The sequence below is a fragment of the Callorhinchus milii genome, unplaced genomic scaffold (assembly GCF_018977255.1).
Source record: "Callorhinchus milii isolate IMCB2004 unplaced genomic scaffold, IMCB_Cmil_1.0 Scaffold31, whole genome shotgun sequence".
NCBI classification, from domain to species: Eukaryota; Metazoa; Chordata; class Chondrichthyes; order Chimaeriformes; family Callorhinchidae; genus Callorhinchus; species Callorhinchus milii.
The window spans coordinates 3,043,314-3,064,251 of NW_024704772.1; the positions used below are offsets into that span (position 1 = coordinate 3,043,314).

Here is a 20,938-nt window from a genome sequence, read left to right on the forward strand (position 1 = left end):
TGTTGCCTCCTCCAAGACCCATCTCATATAGATCCTCCTATTCGACCACTTTTTCGATCGTCCTCCATCACTCCCCACCCCACCCCCCACAACCGTCCATGCCCTCTGCCTCCCACACCCACCAGGATCCCGACCCCCCCCCCCCCAACCCAGCTTGGGTCCAAAAGACTGACTGTCCAGCGCCTTGGGTAATTTTGATGTTGTTGTTGCTGATTGCTTTATGATAATAAAAAAAATCCTTGGGTTTGATACAGCGCCTCATCACGTCGTCAACAACAACAACAACAAGATTCCATTTACAGAGCGCCTGTCACGTCGGGAGGACGTCCCAAGGCGCTGAGTCAAGCCGTCTCAAAGCCCTTCACAGGATACACTGTGAAGTCTTGTGACTGTGTTGTATAGTTGGGGCGAAACGCAGCAGCCAATTGTGCTCAGCAACATCCCACTAACAGCCGTGGATCGAGTGACCAAATTATTATTACTTTTTTTTTTGAAGGGATTATTACCCCCCGGGAAGCGATCTGCCAATCGACTAATAGCCGGGTTCCTACTTTGAGACGTCTCAAAGATGCGATAAAGCGCTATATCAAATGCAAGGATTATTATTATTATTATTATTTACTGTCCTTATGCATGTGTCTCTGCTCCGACCACAGTTTCCAGCAGTAAGTTCCACAGTCTCACCACATTCTATGTGATGATGTTTCCTCCAAATTGTCTGTTAGAACTACAACAGGACTTACTTACTTACTTCAGTTACTTACTTGCTTGCTTATTTCCTTCCTTCCTTCCTTCCTTCCTTCCTTCCTTCCTTACTTCCTTCCTTACTTCCTTACTTATTTACTTACTTACTTAGGACTGTTTGTGGGACATCGCTGTGCGCAATTGGCTGCCGCGTTCGCCCACAAATATACAGTCAATTCACTTTACAGTGTGTTCTGTGAAGCACTTTGGGACGTCCTCCCGACGTGAAAAGCGCTATATCAAATGCCAGGATTATTATTATTATTATTATTATTTACAATACATCATACATCCGGCTTATCCTGCAATATATTGAAGCGGTTTGAGACGACTCAACTACTTGATAATGCACACTGTCAAATGCAAGAATTATTATTATCATCTTATATTTATGTCCTGTGGCTATGGGACTCCGCAACAAGTGGAAATAGCATTGTCAGCATTCACATCATCAAATCCCTTCGCAATCCTAAACCCCCTCTATCAGGTCCTCTCTCTCAGTTGTCTCAACTGCAGAGAGTTTATACCCCGCTCAGAGTTAGACGTGGTAAGGCGCTATATCAAATGCAAGGATTATTATTATTATTATTATTATTATTGTAAGTGAATGATTAGAGTAGGGTCAGTCCACCAGTTCGCCACAGGGTGGGGCTATTGTGCTTCATCTCCTTCACTTGTTTGACGTTGACCTTCGACGGGTTCCATGGACCCTTAGGTTGGGTTATTTGGGGGTCAGTCGGGTGTCTGAGACGAGCGTAATACCCATCGCCGTTGTTTAAGAGCCTCCGAACGCACCTGAGAATTCCAGGCCTCCCATGGAAATCCCAGAGATAGGTTGTTGGAATGGAATGGGCTCTCTCTCTCTCTCTCTCTCAATCCCTGGAGGAACGCACCCTGCTCACCTACTTCCGGAGAGTGTTAGGCGCGGAGCCAAGGCTTGTGTGGGGTGGGGGGGGGTAGCCCAGAGTGTGCGTTGGGGTAACTGCTTGAGTCTAACCGGCTAAAGCCACGTAACTTGCCGTTGAGAGAGAGCACCGTCTGGCCAAGCTTTCCCGCTGCTTGTCCAGCTAGGACCACCCTCACGGCTTTGGCTGCAGGGTTCACGGGAGCTGAGGGGGGAGGATTCCCTGCCCTCAGCCCCTTCCAGGTCCTGCCGATGGGAGCCGGGCTGCTAAGTCAGTCTCGCTCATCACAGGCAGCAATCGTAATGCTGCCAGTGTGCCCACTGAGCGTGAGTATTTGTGTCCCATCAAGCGCTGAGTGTGCCCCTTGTGAGAGTGCACGAAGCAGCGAGTGTGCAAAGTGACCAATGATGGTGCGAAGCTAGAAGCGAGTGTGGGAAGTGAGCAATGAGGGTGTCCTGTGAGATCTGTCTAAGATCGTCTCCCGAGCAGGAGATACCAATCGCTTTTTTGCTTTACGTTTACTTTTCACATTTTTGAGATAAAAAGAAACAAGAATTTTACGAAACCTGTTTTCATTGAATTTTCTTTCTGGTGAACTTTACTTGTTCGTTACCCGGAAGCTTTACTCCCTGATCTGGGAGTGTGGACGGATGCACAGCGTAGAGGGAGCTTTACTGTGTATAAGTCCTGTGGAGTCCTGTAGCTCAGTGGTTGGAGCACTCGCTTTGCAAGTGAGAGACCTGAGTTCAATCCCCGGCAGAGGGCGAAACCTCGGGCAAGTTTCCTTACTCCACACAGAGCCTAATAATAATCCCTCCAAAACCAAAAACAATAATAAATTGGTCATTTTCAATCCGTGACTGTTTGTGGGACATTGCTGTGCGCAATTGGCTGCCGCGTTCGCCCACAAATATACAGTCAATTCACTTTACAGTGTGTTCTGAGAAGCGCTTTGGGGCGTCGAGAAGACGTGAAAAGCGCTATATCAAATGCAAGAATTATTATTATTATAAACATCAAGTGCCCGTTTACGGCGACAGTGACTGTGTGTGTGTGACCTATTGCCCAATTTGCTCGGAGTGTGTTTCAAGAGGCTGGAGGGGAAGTGAGAGGGGGAGTGAGAGGGTGAGTGGGGTGGGGTGCGGGGCGGAGGGGAAACTCAGGGTGTTGCTGTGGTCTGTAGAACCGGTACTGACTGTTCCTCTCTGTGTCTCTGCCTGGCGTTTGAGGCGCTCTCCAGCCTCGCCTCATCCATTATTCAAGCTGCTACAGAAATGCGACAGATGCACTGGGATGGATGTGGGATCTGCTGCGGGACTGCATTGGAGCCTGAGCGACGCGGCTGACCCGAAAGCCTCAATTAGATTCCGGTTTGTTAACTCACTCAGTTAGTTCTCGCTTCACCATTACTCATATGACGGGTCTAAAGCTGTTGTGTGGCTTCTCTGAATGAACCGTGTGTGGCTGATTCTGTTGGGCTTTCGCTTCTAGGACAAGAGGTTGGGCCAAGTTCTGAGTGTCTAACCCCAGACTAAGTGCATCTTAAACCCACATCCCTTTACCTCTGACCCATCATATCTACACAGCGCCTTTCAAGTCTGGAAAATGTCCCCCAAAAGGCCGGACCATCAAGGATTCGAGCCGGGGGTTGGGTTCAGGAGGTGGTGGAAGGGCGGGGAGGGTGGGGGTGGGAGGGTGACCGGAGGCACGGTCCAGGAGGAAGGTTTGAGGCAAGACCCGTGCAGCGTTAGTGGGGGTAAGCGACCTGTGTTCGACACTGCGCACAAATTGGACTCGATCCACCACTGTTTGTGGGGACGCTGCTGTGCGCGATCGGCTGCCGCGTTTCGCCCACAAAACACACGGTCACTCCGCTTCACATTGTATCACACGAAGCGCTTTCTGATTTCTCCTCTCTCTCTCTCTCTCTCTCTCTCTCTCTCTCTCCCTGAAACTCACTCCCGCCTCAGGCTCCATCAGCCGCGGGCAGGATGTCAACAGGGCAGATTGGCTGTGGCCCCGTGCCCAAAAGACCAGTCACTACACGTCAAAGCGCTCGTGTGTGAGCGGGAAGGACTTTGGGACGTTCCAAAGTCATTAGCCGCTGTATCAAACTCAAGGATTTTATTTATTTATAACCTTTTTGGCAAACACATGATGCCAGATGCAGCATTTATATGATATTCCCATCTCTGGGTCACTGTTCCTTCAGCCTGGCTGTGATCGCGGTCTCACTCGGGGCCTAACACCCTCCCTCCTCAGGCCCTGGACGCTCACACTCACGCAGCCGGCAACCGTGCAGTCCCCACGCGCGCAGCGACATGCAGCGGCTCACACCAGCGCAGCTGACGCGGGCAAAGTGCGCCCGTGCAGCCTCCCGCGCGCGCGTGAAACCCCATCTATCTCTACGTGCACGTCGCACGCACGCAACACGCACCCGTGCAGCCCACAGCCGTGAAGCTCACGACCACCTATGAAACACCAGCATCGGCGACCAAGGTTATTGACAGTCCCGTCGCCCCATTGCCCCCCTCCATTGCTCCACACACACCCCCCCCCACCCTTTACCGTAGCCAGGCAAAGGCACCGTAAATATACGGCAGCGTCAAGCCTCTCTCGTCTGGCGAAGTAACGTGCAGAATACAGACAGCGCAGGGCAGACACCTTTGCAAAAAAAAAAAGCAGTCGTGCAATTTAGATTGTGCAAACAGGTCTGTCATTCCTGTACCTGTGCCAAGACTGCGTGAGAGAGAGGGGGGAGAGAGGGAGAGAGAGGGATCTGAACCGGGCAGTGTGTGTGTGTGTGTGTGTGTGTGCGTGTGGCATGTGTGTGTGTGTGTGTGTGTGTGCCGTGTGCGTGGTTCCTGCCAACCCCACCCACCTGTGCAGCTTGAGCATCGCAGCTCACATCCGCACAGCTGGCACTCACGCAACACACACCTGTGCAGTGTGCGCCCATGCACCGTGCAGCCATCCAGCACCCATGCACTCACACATCACACAAACACACAGACGCACACCACACACACACACACACACATACAGCCACACGCACTACACACACACACACGTCACACAGACACACGTCACACAGAGATACACCATACACACACACACACACATATACACAGGATATTTTACATGGTTCGTTTATCTCTATATTCACCCACAAATACACAGTCAATTCACTTTACTCTACATTCTGTAAAGGGCTTTGAGACGTGAAAACAACAACAACAACTTGACATTTACACGTCGGAAGGATGTCCCAAGGCACTGGACAGTCAGTGTTTCGGACCCGAGCTGGGAGTCGGGATGGGGGGGTGGGGAGGGGGGGTGAAAAGGCGGGTGATCGAAAGCACGGTCGAAGAAGAGGGTCTTGAGACGGGTCTTGAAGGAGGCAAGCGAGGGGGCGAGGCGGAGGGAATGCGTGAGGGAGTTCCAGCGGGTGGGTGGGGTGGGTAAGGGGTGGGGGCAGAGTGGCAGAAGGCCCGCCCGCCAATGGTGGGGCGAGCGAGGAGGGCGGGCGGGGTATGGGGGGGGGGGGCAGCGCGAGGGCGAAACGAACTTTAACGGGTTCAGTTGATCGTTCGACGGTCACTCTTAAATGGCGAAGCATCACGCCAGGACTGCACAGCCGGAAGCGAATCCGTCGCCGAGCTTTGCGGGGTCATCGAGACGTCTCGACGCGCTTCGCAGGACACACCGCGCGGTGTAGTGACTGTACATTTTGTGGGCGAAACACGGCAGCCAATTGTGTACAGCAGCGTTCCACAAACAGTCATGAATATATATATATATCAGTATATCAGTGGATATCTATACAGCTCTCTTTCTCCTCTCCTCTGTGTATATAGGGTATATCCTGATGGCTCTCTATATCTTTATAGATCTCAAATATCCCCCCACCCCCCCCACAACCCACACCCACACCCACACACGCAGACCCACACACGCAGACCCACACACAGACCCACACGCAGACCCACACACGCAGACCCACACGCAGACCCACACACAGACCTACACGCCGACCCACACACGCCGACCCACACACGCAGACCCACACACGCAGACCCACAGACACAGACCCACACACGCCGACCCACACACGCCGACCCACACACGCAGACTCACACACGCAGACCCACACACAGACCTGCACGCCGACCCACACACGCAGACCCACACATGCAGACCCACACAAGATACATACACACACAACACAGACACACACAATTTTGGAAAATGAAACGGCATCGCAGGCTAAGACTAGTTGGAATTTGGGGGATGTGGGTGGGGCAGGGACTGAACCGGGTACAGAATACCAGTTAACCCAGTTACCCTCTCTCTCCCCCACACCCCCCCCACACCCCCCCCACCCCCACCCCCACTCTTTCTAGCTGCGACCACTTGTGTCGCGACTATCCGAAGCACAGCGGTGTGTCTCTCGCTAATTCGCCCACAGTCACTACACTTTCCAGTGTGTCCCGTGAAGCGCTTTGAGACGTCTTGAAGATGTGATAAGGATTATTATTATTATTATTATTATATTGCACCCATCGAAGGTGATGGACCGTGTCTTGGTTGGTTTATCTCACAGTGTGTGAGCGTGAGTGTCTGTGAGTGTGACTGCGTGTCACACTCGCACTCACACACACGGACATATACAGACACTCACACTCGTGCGCACACCCAGCCGCACGCGCGCACAGAGACACACACAAGGAGACAGGCGCGCACATACGCACAGACAGACGCACGTTACACACACACAGACGCGCACGGGCGGACACTCACACTCGTGCACGCGCAGCCACGCGCGCACGCACAGACACACACAAAGAGACAGGCGCGCGCGCACACGCACACACACACACAAGGACACGCACGCACAGAGACACATACGCACAGACAGACACAGACGCACGTACACACAAGCAGACACTCGCACACAGCCACACGCGCACAACACACATGCACAGAGACGCACGCAAACACACACGCACACGCGCACACACACACACACACGCACACGCACACCCAGGCCCTCAGTTGACTATGCTGCAGCCCCCCGTTTGCCCACAGTGTCTGCATGACATCATGAGCTGCTCTCTGGGGATCTGCTGTGCAGTCGTGTTGTTAAGATTCTCAACCACTCGCCCGTCAGTTCACATGTGATGCCAGTTTGTCTGCGGGGAGATGGAGATGGAGAGAAAGAGGGAGAGAGAGAGAGAGAGAGAGAGAGAGAAAGAGATGCAATTGTATATATATAGAGAGAGAGAGCTATATAGATATACCCTGTGTTCACACAGAGAGAGAGAGAGAGCGATAGAAAGAGATGGAATTGTATATATATATATAGAGAGAGAGAGAGAGAGAGCTATATAAATATACCCTGTGTTCACATAGAGAGAGAGAGAGAGAGAAAGAGATAGATAGAAAGAGATGCAGTTGTATATATATATGGAGAGAGAGAGCTACATAGATATACCCTGTGTTCACACAGAGAGAGAGAGAGAGAGAGAGAGAGCGCGATAGAAAGAGATGCAATTGTATATATATATACATATATATAGAGAGAGAGAGCTGTATAGATATACCCTGTGTTCACATAGAGAGAGAGAGAGATAGAAAGAGATGCAGTTGTATATATATATAGAGAGAGAGCTGTATAGATATACGCTGTGTTCACACAGAGAGAGAAAGAGATAGAGAGAGAGACGTAGACATATATAGAGAGAGAGAGTGTGCACAGATAGCGATAGAGAGAGAGAGGGCTTTCTACCTATGCCCTAAATATACAGGGAACGTGCTGTAGAGATATTATAATAATAATAATAATAATCCGTGCATTTGATACAGAGCCCTATCACGTCCTCGAGACGTCTCAAAGCGCTTCACGGGATGCACTAGGAAGCGTAGTGGCTGTGTCTCCGGCCGGCGAAAGGGAGATAGACTGATGCGGAGGCAACGGAGAGTTTGGGTGGAAGGTGGACTGGCTTGTGGCGAGGTCGATTGGTGGGTTAGACAGACAGACAGCCAAGGCCAGAGATGTAGACAGACAGACAGACAAGACAGACGGACCAGACAGACAGACACGGGGTTGGGTGGGATTGACTGCCTGGCGCTCAATACAGTACCTACTGTATGTCAGGTATTTGGTTAAAACCCAGGCCGTTCGTTAGGCTTCCTTCTCTCCCCCACCACCCCCCCACACACATACCCACCCACACCCCACCCCCCCCCGCCCGCCCGCCTGCCCTCCCCAAAGCCAGCTAGCAATCGCTTAACAAGGCAACCCATGCACAGTATAATCCACACAGCACATTCTCTCTCCGCTTACAATCGTTAAGGCAGGTTTAACGAGAGAGAGAGAGAGAGAGAGGGAGAGAGAGGGAGACAGAGAGGAGAGAGAGAGAGTGAGACAGAGAGGGGTAGAGCGAGAGATGATGGGGTGGGGGGGGGGGGGGTGGGAGAGGGAGCCCTTGCTAGCGTTAAAGCATTTGCAAGCAAAATATCCCTTTCCCCCCCCCCTTTCTCACCATCCCCTCACCCACACACACACGCACACACACACACACACACAACCCCCCCCACCACTCCCCCCACCCTCCCCGCATTTCAAGCCAAGAACACATACCTCTCAATCCTAGATGGTCAAAAAAAAAAGCAGACAGACATTTGCAACCCCCCACCCCCAAAAAAAAATCAATCGATAACCGCAATGCAATAAGAATAATAGTAATTATACGACTGATGACCCCCCCCACCCACCCCCCCCCACCCCCTGCATTTGGCACGGAGCCCCGTCGCGTCCTCGAGACGCCTCGGAGCGCTCCGAAGCCGTGTCGTTTAACCGAGGTCCGCCGGCACGTTTAGGGGCAACGAAACGCACGGAAACACGACGGAGAAATAAATAAATCGAAGTTGGCCGTAGAAAGACAGAGCGATGGACAGATCTACACACACAGACACACACAGACACACACACACAGACACACACACACACACACACACACACACACAGGTTTGCAGCCTCAGTCAATGCATCATTTGTTATCATTGGAATTAATGAAACTGTTTTTTTTTGGAACATATCTGTCTAACACATCCCTCCCTCTCTCTCTCTCTCTCTCTTATTTTTTTTCTGGCTCCTCGTTGCAAATTTATTGAAACGTATCAAAACATTTTTTTTTTTGGGGGGGAGGTGGGGGGGGTGTAGGTGGGGAATTGGATGGATAGATAGATGATAGATAGATAGATAGATAGATAGATAGATAGATAGATAGATAGATAGATAGATAGATAGATAGATAGATAGATAGATAGATAGATAGATAGATAGATAGATAGATAGATAGATAGATAGATAGATAGATGGGGGTAAATGATTAAAAGGGGGAGTTGTTGTTGTTGTTTTTCCTGCTGTTCTATCATCAACAGTACAAGTCCACCACTGTTATTTTTCTTATCAGGAAAAGACATTAACATTTTTTATATATATATATATATATATCTCATGTTAGTATTCCATTAAAATATAGAGAGAGCGAATGAATGGCTTTTAAACCACTTTAATACTTACTGCTCGATTTAAGATGCTTTCTCCCTCTCTCCCTCTCTCTCTCTCTCTCTCCCTCTCTCTGTGTGTGTGTCTCTTCTACAGCTTTCGGCAGTTTTTTTTTCCCACTGGAAATCGCAATGAAACAAACAGATCCTGGGGTTTTTTTTTTCCTCTGTGAGTGTGAGTGAGTGAGTGAGTGAGTGTGAGTGAGTGAGTGAGTGTGAGTCCAATTTTCACTCGTTCTTCTCAAAGGCAGTACACACCTCCTCACTCTCACACTCCCAGGATACAGACAGAGAGAGAGAGACAAGACTTGGGTACCAGATGGGAGATGCAATCTCTCTCCCTCCCTCTCTCTCTCCCTCTCCCTCTCTCCCTCTCCCTCTTAGACTTAAAAAAAAAAGATGCAACAGAGAGAGAGAGAGCAAAATATATTGGTTGGCAATGCGGGTACCTCACTGCAGAACGACTGGGGTCAAGATATAATGCGTCCCCATCATCTCTCTCTGGTCCTTCTCTGTGTGTTATCTTCCTTTCTGATATGATGCTTCCCTCTTCCAGAACCAATTCCCCCTTTACCTCCCCCTCTCCCTCTCCTCCCCCTTTCCCTCCCCTAAAAGAAAAATCTCTGCAAAGGAGTGATGACAAGATTGCCTACGTAAGTGTAGGGTAGCTCTCTCTCTCTCTCTCTCTCTCTGTATAAATATATATATATATATATATATACATATGTGTGTGTATTTTAAAAGGGTTTAACCATTCTACTGCAGAATACTGACGTGTTCCTGTACCACTTTACACCCAGGCAGGTCACAAACCAGAGGCTTTTATTGCTCCCCTGTATTTCTATCCATCATATTAATTAATACCTATTTTTTTATATACATTAAAAAAAAATTCAGCCCACGAATCAATAGTTTGTGGGTTGAGGAGAGAGAGAGAGAGAGAGAGAGAAAGAGATGGGGTAGAGGGGGTTTGAGGAGTTAGTGTGTGGGGTGTGGGGGGCAGAAGGACATTTCTAAGGCTGGTTTGCCTATTTTTTTTATTAGGATTATTCCTGTTTTTTTTTGCTAAGAATTCAGAAATATGTCAGGTGTTCATTTTGATGTGTGTGTGTGTGTGTGATGGGGGAGAGAGAGACTAATTTGCATTCAGTGCCTGAGGCTTGAAGTGTGTGTGTGTGTGGGGGTGGGGGGGGGGGGTGGGTTGTGGGGGGGTGGGGGGATATTTGAGATCTATAAAGATATAGAGAGCCATCAGGATATACCCTATATACACAGAGAGAGAGAGAGAGAAAGAGAGCTGTATAGATATCCACTGATATACTGATATATATATATATTCATGACTGTTTGTGGAACGCTGCTGTACACAATTGGCTGCCGTGTTTCGCCCACAAAATGTACAGTCACTACACCGCGCGGTGTGTCCTGCGAAGCGCGTCGAGACGTCTCGATGACCCCGCAAAGCTCGGCGACGGATTCGCTTCCGGCTGTGCAGTCCTGGCGTGACGCTTCGCCATTTAAGAGTGACCGTCGAACGATCAACTGAACCCGTTAAAGTTCGTTTCGCCCTCGCGCTGCCCCCCCCCCCATACCCCGCCCGCCCTCCTCGCTCGCCCCACCATTGGCGGGCGGGCCTTCTGCCACTCTGCCCCCACCCCTTACCCACCCCACCCACCCGCTGGAACTCCCTCACGCATTCCCTCCGCCTCGCCCCCTCGCTTGCCTCCTTCAAGACCCGTCTCAAGACCCTCTTCTTCGACCGTGCTTTCGATCACCCGCCTTTTCACCCCCCCTCCCCACCCCCCCATCCCGACTCCCAGCTCGGGTCCGAAACACTGACTGTCCAGTGCCTTGGGACATCCTTCCGACGTGTAAATGTCAAGTTGTTGTTGTTGTTTTCACGTCTCAAAGCCCTTTACAGAATGTAGAGTAAAGTGAATTGACTGTGTATTTGTGGGTGAATATAGAGATAAACGAACCATGTAGAATATCCTGTGTATATGTGTGTGTGTGTATGGTGTATCTCTGTGTGACGTGTGTCTGTGTGACGTGTGTGTGTGTAGTGCGTGTGGCTGTATGTGTGTGTGTGTGGTGTGCGTCTGTGTGTTTGTGTGATGTGTGAGTGCATGGGTGCTGGATGGCTGCACGGTGCATGGGCGCACACTGCACAGGTGTGTGTTGCGTGAGTGCCAGCTGTGCGGATGTGAGCTGCGATGCTCAAGCTGCACAGGTGGGTGGGGTTGGCAGGAACCACGCACACGGCACACACACACACACACACACACATGCCACACGCACACACACACACACACACACACACTGCCCGGTTCAGATCCCTCTCTCTCCCTCTCTCCCCCCTTCTCTCACGCAGTCTTGGCACAGGTACAGGAATGACAGACCTGTTTGCACAATCTAAATTGCACGACTGCTTTTTTTTTTGCAAAGGTGTCTGCCCTGCGCTGTCTGTATTCTGCACGTTACTTCGCCAGACGAGAGAGGCTTGACGCTGCCGTATATTTACGGTGCCTTTGCCTGGCTACGGTAAAGGGTGGGGGGGTGTGTGTGGAGCAATGGAGGGGGGCAATGGGGCGACGGGACTGTCAATAACCTTGGTCGCCGATGCTGGTGTTTCATAGGTGGTCGCGAGCTGCACGGCTGTGGGCTGCACGGGTGCGTGTTGCGTGCGTGCGACGTGCACGTAGAGATAGATCGGGTTTCACGCGCGCGCGGGAGGCTGCACGGGCGCACTTTGCCCGCGTCAGCTGCGCTGGTGTGAGCCGCTGCGTGTCGCTGCGCGCGTGGGGACTGCACGGTTGCCGGCTGCGTGAGTGTGAGCGTCCAGGGCCTGAGGAGGGAGGGTGTTAGGCCCCGAGTGAGACCGCGATCACAGCCAGGCTGAAGGAACAGTGACCCAGAGATGGGAATATCATATAAATGCTGCATCTGGCATCATGTGTTTGCCAAAAAGGTTATAAATAAATAAAATCCTTGAGTTTGATACAGCGGCTAATGACTTTGGAACGTCCCAAAGTCCTTCCCGCTCACACACGAGCGCTTTGACGTGTAGTGACTGGTCTTTTGGGCACGGGGCCACAGCCAATCTGCCCTGTTGACATCCTGCCCGCGGCTGATGGAGCCTGAGGCGGGAGTGAGTTTCAGGGAGAGAGAGAGAGAGAGAGAGAGAGAGAGAGAGGAGAAATCAGAAAGCGCTTCGTGTGATACAATGTGAAGCGGAGTGACCGTGTGTTTTGTGGGCGAAACGCGGCAGCCGATCGCGCACAGCAGCGTCCCCACAAACAGTGGTGGTCGAGTCCAATTTGTGCGCAGTGTCGAACACAGGTCGCTTACCCCACTAACGCTGCACGGGTCTTGCCTCAAACCTTCCTCCTGGACCGTGCCTCCGGTCACCCTCCCACCCCACCCTCCCCGCCCTTCCACCACCTCCTGAACCCAACCCCCGGCTCGAATCCTTGATGGTCCGGCCTTTTGGGGGACATTTTCCAGACTTGAAAGGCGCTGTGTAGATATGATGGGTCAGAGGTAAAGGGATGTGGGTTTAAGATGCACTTAGTCTGGGGTTAGACACTCAGAACTTGGCCCAACCTCTTGTCCTAGAAGCGAAAGCCCAACAGAATCAGCCACACACGGTTCATTCAGAGAAGCCACACAACAGCTTTAGACCCGTCATATGAGTAATGGTGAAGCGAGAACTAACTGAGTGAGTTAACAAACCGGAATCTAATTGAGGCTTTCGGGTCAGCCGCGTCGCTCAGGCTCCAATGCAGTCCCGCAGCAGATCCCACATCCATCCCAGTGCATCTGTCGCATTTCTGTAGCAGCTTGAATAATGGATGAGGCGAGGCTGGAGAGCGCCTCAAACGCCAGGCAGAGACACAGAGAGGAACAGTCAGTACCGGTTCTACAGACCACAGCAACACCCTGAGTTTCCCCTCCGCCCCGCACCCCACCCCACTCACCCTCTCACTCCCCCTCTCACTTCCCCTCCAGCCTCTTGAAACACACTCCGAGCAAATTGGGCAATAGGTCACACACACACAGTCACTGTCGCCGTAAACGGGCACTTGATGTTTATAATAATAATAATTCTTGCATTTGATATAGCGCTTTTCACGTCTTCTCGACGCCCCAAAGCGCTTCTCAGAACACACTGTAAAGTGAATTGACTGTATATTTGTGGGCGAACGCGGCAGCCAATTGCGCACAGCAATGTCCCACAAACAGTCACGGATTGAAAATGACCAATTTATTATTGTTTTTGGTTTTGGAGGGATTATTATTAGGCTCTGTGTGGAGTAAGGAAACTTGCCCGAGGTTTGCCCTCTGCCTGGATTGAACTCAGGTCTCTCACTTGCAAAGCGAGTGCTCCAACCACTGAGCTACAGGACTCCACAGGACTTATACACAGTAAAGCTCCCTCTACGCTGTGCATCCGTCCACACTCCCAGATCAGGGAGTAAAGCTTCCGGGTAACGAACAAGTAAAGTTCACCAGAAAGAAAATTCAATGAAAACAGGTTTCGTAAAATTCTTGTTTCTTTTTATCTCAAAAATGTGAAAAGTAAACGTAAAGCAAAAAAGCGATTGGTATCTCCTGCTCGGGAGACGATCTAGACAGATCTCACAGGACACCCTCATTGCTCACTTCCCACACTCGCTTCTAGCTTCGCACCATCATTGGTCACTTTGCACACTCGCTGCTTCGTGCACTCTCACAAGGGGCACACTCAGCGCTTGATGGGACACAAATACTCACGCTCAGTGGGCACACTGGCAGCATTACGATTGCTGCCTGTGATGAGCGAGACTGACTTAGCAGCCCGGCTCCCATCGGCAGGACCTGGAAGGGGCTGAGGGCAGGGAATCCTCCCCCCTCAGCTCCCGTGAACCCTGCAGCCAAAGCCGTGAGGGTGGTCCTAGCTGGACAAGCAGCGGGAAAGCTTGGCCAGACGGTGCTCTCTCTCAACGGCAAGTTACGTGGCTTTAGCCGGTTAGGCTCAGCAGTTACCCCAACGCACACTCTGGGCTACCCCCCCCCCACACAAGCCTTGGCTCCGCGCCTAACACTCTCCGGAAGTAGGTGAGCAGGGTGCGTTCCTCCAGGGATTGAGAGAGAGAGAGAGAGAGAGCCCATTCCATTCCAACAACCTATCTCTGGGATTTCCATGGGAGGCCTGGAATTCTCAGGTGCGTTCGGAGGCTCTTAAACAACGGCGATGGGTATTACGCTCGTCTCAGACACCCGACTGACCCCAAATAACCCAACCTAAGGGTCCATGGAACCGTCGAAGGTCACGTCAAACAAGTGAAGGAGATGAAGCACAATAGCCCCACCCTGTGGCGAACTGGTGGACTGACCCTACTCTAATCATTCACTTACAATAATAATAATAATAATAATAATAATCCTTGCATTTGATATAGCGCCTTACCACGTCTAACTCTGAGCGGGGTATAAACTCTCTGCAGTTGAGACAACTGAGAGAGAGGACCTGATAGAGGGGGTTTAGGATTGCGAAGGGATTTGATGATGTGAATGCTGACAATGCTATTTCCACTTGTTGCGGAGTCCCATAGCCACAGGACATAAATATAAGATGATAATAATAATTCTTGCATTTGACAGTGTGCATTATCAAGTAGTTGAGTCGTCTCAAACCGCTTCAATATATTGCAGGATAAGCCGGATGTATGATGTATTGTAAATAATAATAATAATAATAATAATCCTGGCATTTGATATAGCGCTTTTCACGTCGGGAGGACGTCCCAAAGTGCTTCACAGAACACACTGTAAAGTGAATTGACTATATATTTGTGGGCGAACGCGGCAGCCAATTGCACACAGCAATGTCCCACAAACAGTCCTAAGTAAGTAAGTAAATAAGTAAGGAAGTAAGGAAGGAAGTAAGGAAGGAAGGAAGGAAGGAAATAAGCAAGCAAGTAAGTAACTGAAGTAAGTAAGTAAGTCCTGTTGTAGTTCTAACAGACAATTTGGAGGAAACATAATCACATAGAATGTGGTGAGACTGTGGAACTTACTGCTGGAAACTGTGGTCGGAGCAGAGACACATGCATAAGGACAGTAAATAATAATAATAATAATCCTTGCATTTGATATAGCGCTTTATCACATCTTTGAGACGTCTCAAAGTAGGAACCCGGCTATTAGTCGATTGGCAGATCGCTTCCCGGGGGGTAATAATCCCTTCAAAAAAAAAGTAATAATAATTTGGTCACTCGATCCACGGCTGTTAGTGGGACTTTGCTGAGTGCAATTGGCTGCTGCGTTTCGCCCCAACTATACAACACAGTCACAAGACTTCACAGTGTATCCTGTGAAGGGCTTTGAGACGGCTTGACTCAGCGTCTTGGGACGTCCTCCCGACGTGACAGGCGCTCTATAAATGGAATCTTGTTGTTGTTGTTGTTGACGACGTGATGAGGCGCTGTATCAAACCCAAGGATTTTTTTTATTATCATAAAGCAATCAGCAACAACAACATCAAAATTACCCAAGGCGCTGGACAGTCAGTCTTTTGGACCCAAGCTGGGTTGGGGGGGGGGGCGGGATCCTGGTGGGTGTGGGAGGCAGAGGGCATGGACGGTTGTGGGGGGTGGGGTGGGGAGTGATGGAGGACGATCGAAAAAGTGGTCGAATAGGAGGATCTATATGAGATGGGTCTTGGAGGAGGCAACAGAAGGAAGGAAGGGGTGGGGGGGTGAGGCGGAGGGAGTTGGAGGGTTGGTGGTGGTGGTGGGGGCAGAAGGTTCGCCCGCCAATGGTGGGGGTGTGGTGGGGGGGTTTGGGTGGGGGTGGGGGGGGCGAGACGGGATGGCGTGGGGGTTTGGGGGAACGTGAAGGAGGACCGAGCCCGCTGAGCGGAGGGAGGAACGGTGGGGGGGGGGTGGGATGAAGCCTCCCTGTAGGTTGGTGGGTGGGGGGGGGGTGATGGGGGTGGTGGGGGGTTGAGGTTGGGTTCGGAGGTCGCAGAGGTAGCCGTGGGGTGGGGGCGGGGAGTTGGTGGGGGGAGGCCATGAGGGGGGGGCGTTGAAGTCCCATTGGGATGGAATCCCATTGGGTTGACCAAAGTTGCCTCCAAAGCGGTTGGAGGTTGACCATCCCGCGGCACTGCGCAGGCGCGGTCGTTGCCAGGCGACGCGTGGGCGGGGCCAAGAGTGAGGGGGCGGGGCTCAGGGGAGGGGCGGGAGCAGGCGGAGAGGAGACGCCGAGCTGTGATTGGTCGGTGCTCAAACCCCGCCCCCCTGATTTCCCGGCATGCTCAACGCCCGCCCCCGATTTCCCGGCGTGCCTCGGGACAAAGAAGGCCGAAGATGGCGGCCGACGTGCAGCTGCTGTGTCTGGCCTCCAGCAGTGGGGTCCCCCTGTACTGCAGGAGCAAGGGGCGCTGCAGACAGGTAACCCCACCAACCCCCCCACCCTCCTCCCCCTCCCTCAAACTACACACTATAATGGCTGCTCCTCACCTAGTTATTGCCCCCTCCCCCACATACTTTTTTATATTAAAAATATTTGTGTCTATTATCTAAAATAAATACTAATAATCCCCAAACTACGCACTACAACGGCTGCTCCTCACTTAGTTGTTGGCCACATACCCTCTCCCTCCCCCACCCCCCTCCACCCCCATAACATACTTATTTAAAAAAATATATTATTTCTATTTATTATCCCGAATAAATACAAATAATCCCCAAACTACACACTATAATGGCTGCTCCTCACCTAGTTATTGTCCACAAACCCTACCCCACCCCCCAACCCCACCCCTACCTCCCCATAACATTTTTAAAATAGCATTATTATTTATATTTATTATCTAGAATATAAATAATTAAATCTACATTTATTGGGGGGGGGAGAAGGGGGATGTGGGTGTTGTAAGTGTAAGAATATCCCCCCCCCCCCCCCCCCTCTGGTTGTTTTGTGTTTCACTCACAAAATACACAGTCAATTCCACTTTACACTGTATCCTGTGAAGCGCTTTGAGACGTCTCGGAGATGTGATGAGCGGCTGTATCAATTGCGAGGGTTATTATTGTTCACTAGCGCAGGGTTTAGAGCGCTCGCCTCGGAAGTGAGAGAACCCGGATTCGATTCCCAGGCAGGACAACATCTTAGGCAAGTTTCCTTACTCCGCACACACACACGCGCCTCTGTTTACTCAGCAGTAAGTAGGAACCCGGTTGTTAGTCGATTGACGGATCACTTTCCAGGAGGTAATAAAACCCTTCCAAAAAATAAATAAAATACAAATCATAATAATAATTTGGTCCGCTCGATCCACGACTGTTCGTGGGACCCTGCTGTGCGCAATTGGCTGCCGTGTTTCACTCACAAAATACACAGGTCAATTCACTTTACGGTATAATCTTTGAGACTTCTCAATAGTAATAGTAATAGTAATAATAATCCTTGCATTTGATAGAGCACTTTTCACGTCGGGAGGACATCCCAAAGCGCTTCACAGAATATACTGTAAAGTGAATTGACTGTATATTTGTGGGCGAACGCGGCAGCCAATTGCGCACAGCAATGTCCCACAAACAGTCGTAGATTGAAAATGACCAATTTATTATTGTTTTTGGTTTTGGAGGGATTATTATTAAGCTCTGTGTGGAGTAAGGAAACTTGCCCAAGGTTTCACCCTCTGCCGGGAATTGAACCCAGGTGTCTCACTTGCAAAGCGAGTGCTCTAACCACTGAGCTACAGGACTTAATGATGGGATAAGACTCTTATCAAATGCAAGGATTACTATTATAGTTCCCAAAGCACTTCACCGGCAAAGGCAGGTCAGCCTGAATCTGTCGGTCGTGCTCTTGCCTCTCGAGTCGGGAGGATAATACTAATAATCCTTGCATTTGATATAGTGCCTTATCGTTGATGAGACGCTTCGAAGCACTTCATAGAATTTATGGTAAAGTGGATTGACTGTATTTTGTGGGCTAAAATGCGGCAGCCAATTGAAATTTAAGTCAAGGCTCCCTACCTCACCCCATTCCATGTCGGGGATTTGGAACTCACAGGGTCTAAGGTGGCCCTAGGATGCAGTGCTGGGGGTGTGCTGCCTTGTTGGAGGTGTCATCCTTCGGTTGAGACATTAAACCAAAGTCCCGTCTGCCCATCTAGGTGAACAATAAAGGTCCCTTGTGTAGTATAGTCACCTTCAAACTCTTCCACGGTCTTGTTCCCCCTACCTCTCTGACCTCCTAACCCCAGATCAGCCTGTCCGCTCCCTCTGTTCGGCAGACAACAGCCTTCTTCAGCTCCCCTGCCCTTCCTGCCCCACCATTGGCGGTTAGGCATTCAGCATCTCTGCCCAGACACTCTAGAACTCTATCCCACAATCTCTCTGCCTCTCTTGCCTCCTTCAAGTCCTCTTCGGCCAACTCCCACCCCCATCTCCCAATCTCCGCCGCTCCTGACCCCAACAACCAGTTTCATTGGGACGTCTCAAAGTGCTTCACAGATATCCTATAAAGTGTAGTGATTGTGTGTTTTGTGGTCACTCAATCCACAACTGTGGGTTCCTACTTAACGCTGGTAACAGGCGTGTGGGTGGAGTAAGGAAACTTGTCCAACATTTCACCAACCGGGAATATCAAGTCCTCGCAAGGCGAGCACTCTAACCACTGAGCTACAGGAGTCCTTGCTATAATAATCCTAGTTATCATTCGATAGCTCATCTTGGCACCGAGCAGCTTTATGTTCTGTGTGTCTTGCCTTCACAGTTGGGTCTGCAGTCAGTAACTGAACCTCGTTCCTGTTATAATCTCTGTCCTCTCCTCTCCAGCTTCCCTTTTCTGTGATCGGGTCACTGAATGGGGTGCACATGTTTGGCAGTAATCAGGACGTATTGCTGACCAGCACTTGTACCGAGAACGCCCGGGTTTTCTGGAGAGTATTTCACGACAGGTGAGGCTGAGCAGCAGTGGCAGAGCAAGTTATTTTATCACTGAGTCCCTCCTCACTAGCAGTAAGTAGGAACACGGTTGTTAGTCATTTAGTGGATCGCTTTCCTGGTGTAATAATCCCTAAAAAAAAATCGCTCACTCAATCCACGATTGTTTGTGGTGACGCTACTGCGCGCAATTGGCTGCCACTTTACGCCCTCAAAATATACAAGCCAATTCACTTTGCAGCATATCCTGTGAAGCGCTTTGAGATGTCTCAATGACGTGGTAAGGAGCTATATTAAATAATAATAATAATTATCCTTGCATTTGATAAAGAAACTTTCCCAACGTTTCGCCCTGCCTGGAATTGAACCCAGGTGTCTCGCTTACAAGGCGAGTGCTCTAACCACTGAGCTACAGGACTCCACGCATCCCCTTCCCCTCTCTGGGACTGTCAGAAACGACCCCTCACGATTCCAACCAGGAACACCAACAACATACAAATTACATTTCTAGATCGCCTTTCACTAAACCCCAAAACTCTCTCCATCAATCCCTCCGCCTTGCCCTCTCCCAACCCTACTTTAAAATCCTACCTAAAGACTTTCCTTTTCGATCATGCTTACAGTCACCTCCCCCCACTTGCCTCTTCCCCTTGGCTCAGGGTCAGATTCCACCACCGTCAAGCGCTCCGGGACGCTATCCCATGCGAAGGGCGCTCTATAAACGCAAGTTGTTGTTGAATTGTTGTCAGGCCGGACAGTAGACAGTTGAAGGAGCTGTGCTAACACCTTGTTCTCCCACTTCTCCAGCATCACTCTGATCGTTATGACCTCCCAGGTAGACGCAAGCGATCTTTACCTGAGTCGCCTGCTGCATAATGTCTTCAGTTCCATGGTGAGTGTGTCCGTTAGCAGGCACTACAGAAAACCTCACGAGTCCTTATCATTGGGACCACACATTTACTGTAATATGCAAAGTATGAGTTACATACTTTGCATATTACAGTCAATTCACTTTACAGTGTGTTCTGTGAAGCGCTTTGGGACGTCCTCCCGACGTGAAAAGCGCTATATCAAATGGAAGGATTATTATTATTATTATTTCATCAAAACTTGCATGAATATCAACTCTCGAACAGGACTTGGGCTACAATGTACGACTTACAATCTTATGTGCTAGTTGGAAGAGCTACCCATTCAGTCCCACTCCCCTGCTCTTTCCCCATATCCTCGCAAATTTTTCCTTTTCAAGTACCAATCCAATTCCTTTTGAAAGTTATTATCGAATCTGTTTCCACCAGCCTTTCAGGCCGTGCGTTCCAGACTGAGGCGATTGTACGAATTATACAGATCAGACTTGTGCATGTTTTACCATTGATCGTGGATGTTGTCAAGTAAAGTCCCATCGCTGAACAAGAGCAGTAAGTCTCCCCTTCTCAACTTGAGATGAATCTCAGTAATGGGAGGTATTTTGTGGTCGACGTTGACATTGACCCACTGCTCCTTGTTGGCAGGTTTTGCTGATCGGCCAAGACGACCTGGTGAACATCAAGAATGTGGAGAGACTGAAGCGAGATCTTAGGGTAAGTGTGAGCTGAGGTAAGTGTGAGCAGGGGTGAGTCTGAACTTACTGTGAGCTGAGGTGAGTGTGAGCTGAGGTGAGTGTGAACCTAATGTGAGCTGAGGTGAGTGTGATTGTGCCAATTGAGCACAGTGGAGTCCCACAAATAGTGGTGGATTGAGTGACCAAATTAGTATTTTTTTTTAGGGATTATTATT

General features: G+C 50.3%; 1 protein-coding gene and 1 non-coding gene across 4 annotated transcripts; one reads left to right on the top strand and one right to left on the bottom strand.

The window, feature by feature from the left end:
• Nucleotides 1-16,550: 16,550 nt before the first annotated feature.
• Nucleotides 16,551-20,889, top strand: LOC121851296 (protein fuzzy homolog). Of its 3 annotated transcripts, XR_006085878.1 has the most exons (5): nucleotides 16,551-16,657; nucleotides 19,055-19,176; nucleotides 19,970-20,054; nucleotides 20,461-20,580; nucleotides 20,674-20,738. XR_006085878.1 is itself a non-coding variant. In XM_042345113.1 (4 exons), the coding sequence occupies exons 1-4, from the start codon at nucleotides 16,574-16,576 to the stop codon at nucleotides 20,755-20,757; spliced, it is 375 nt and encodes a 124-aa protein (XP_042201047.1). In that variant the 5' UTR covers nucleotides 16,551-16,573; the 3' UTR covers nucleotides 20,758-20,889. The 3 variants fall into 3 exon arrangements, 2 of the variants coding, with proteins under 2 accessions (XP_042201047.1, XP_042201048.1); XM_042345113.1 differs by lacking the exon at nucleotides 20,461-20,580 and having other exon boundaries at nucleotides 20,674-20,889; XM_042345114.1 differs by lacking the exon at nucleotides 19,970-20,054.
• On the bottom strand, nucleotides 19,510-19,581 carry trnat-ugu. The gene has a single exon. It is a non-coding gene; the product is annotated as a tRNA-Thr (tRNA).
• Nucleotides 20,890-20,938: the final 49 nt, after the last annotated feature.

What these genes read in the sequence shown, in the direction of transcription:
- LOC121851296 (XM_042345113.1), top strand. Translation starts at nt 16,574, where the DNA reads ATGGCGGCCGACGTGCAGCTGCTGTGTCTGGCCTCCAGCAGTGGGGTC. An exon ending in GCAAGGGGCGCTGCAGACAG is followed by an intron (nt 16,658 to 19,054) that starts GTAACCCCACCA and finishes TCTCCTCTCCAG; the next exon opens with CTTCCCTTTTCTGTGATCGG. An exon ending in TGGAGAGTATTTCACGACAG is followed by an intron (nt 19,177 to 19,969) that starts GTGAGGCTGAGC and finishes CCACTTCTCCAG; the next exon opens with CATCACTCTGATCGTTATGA.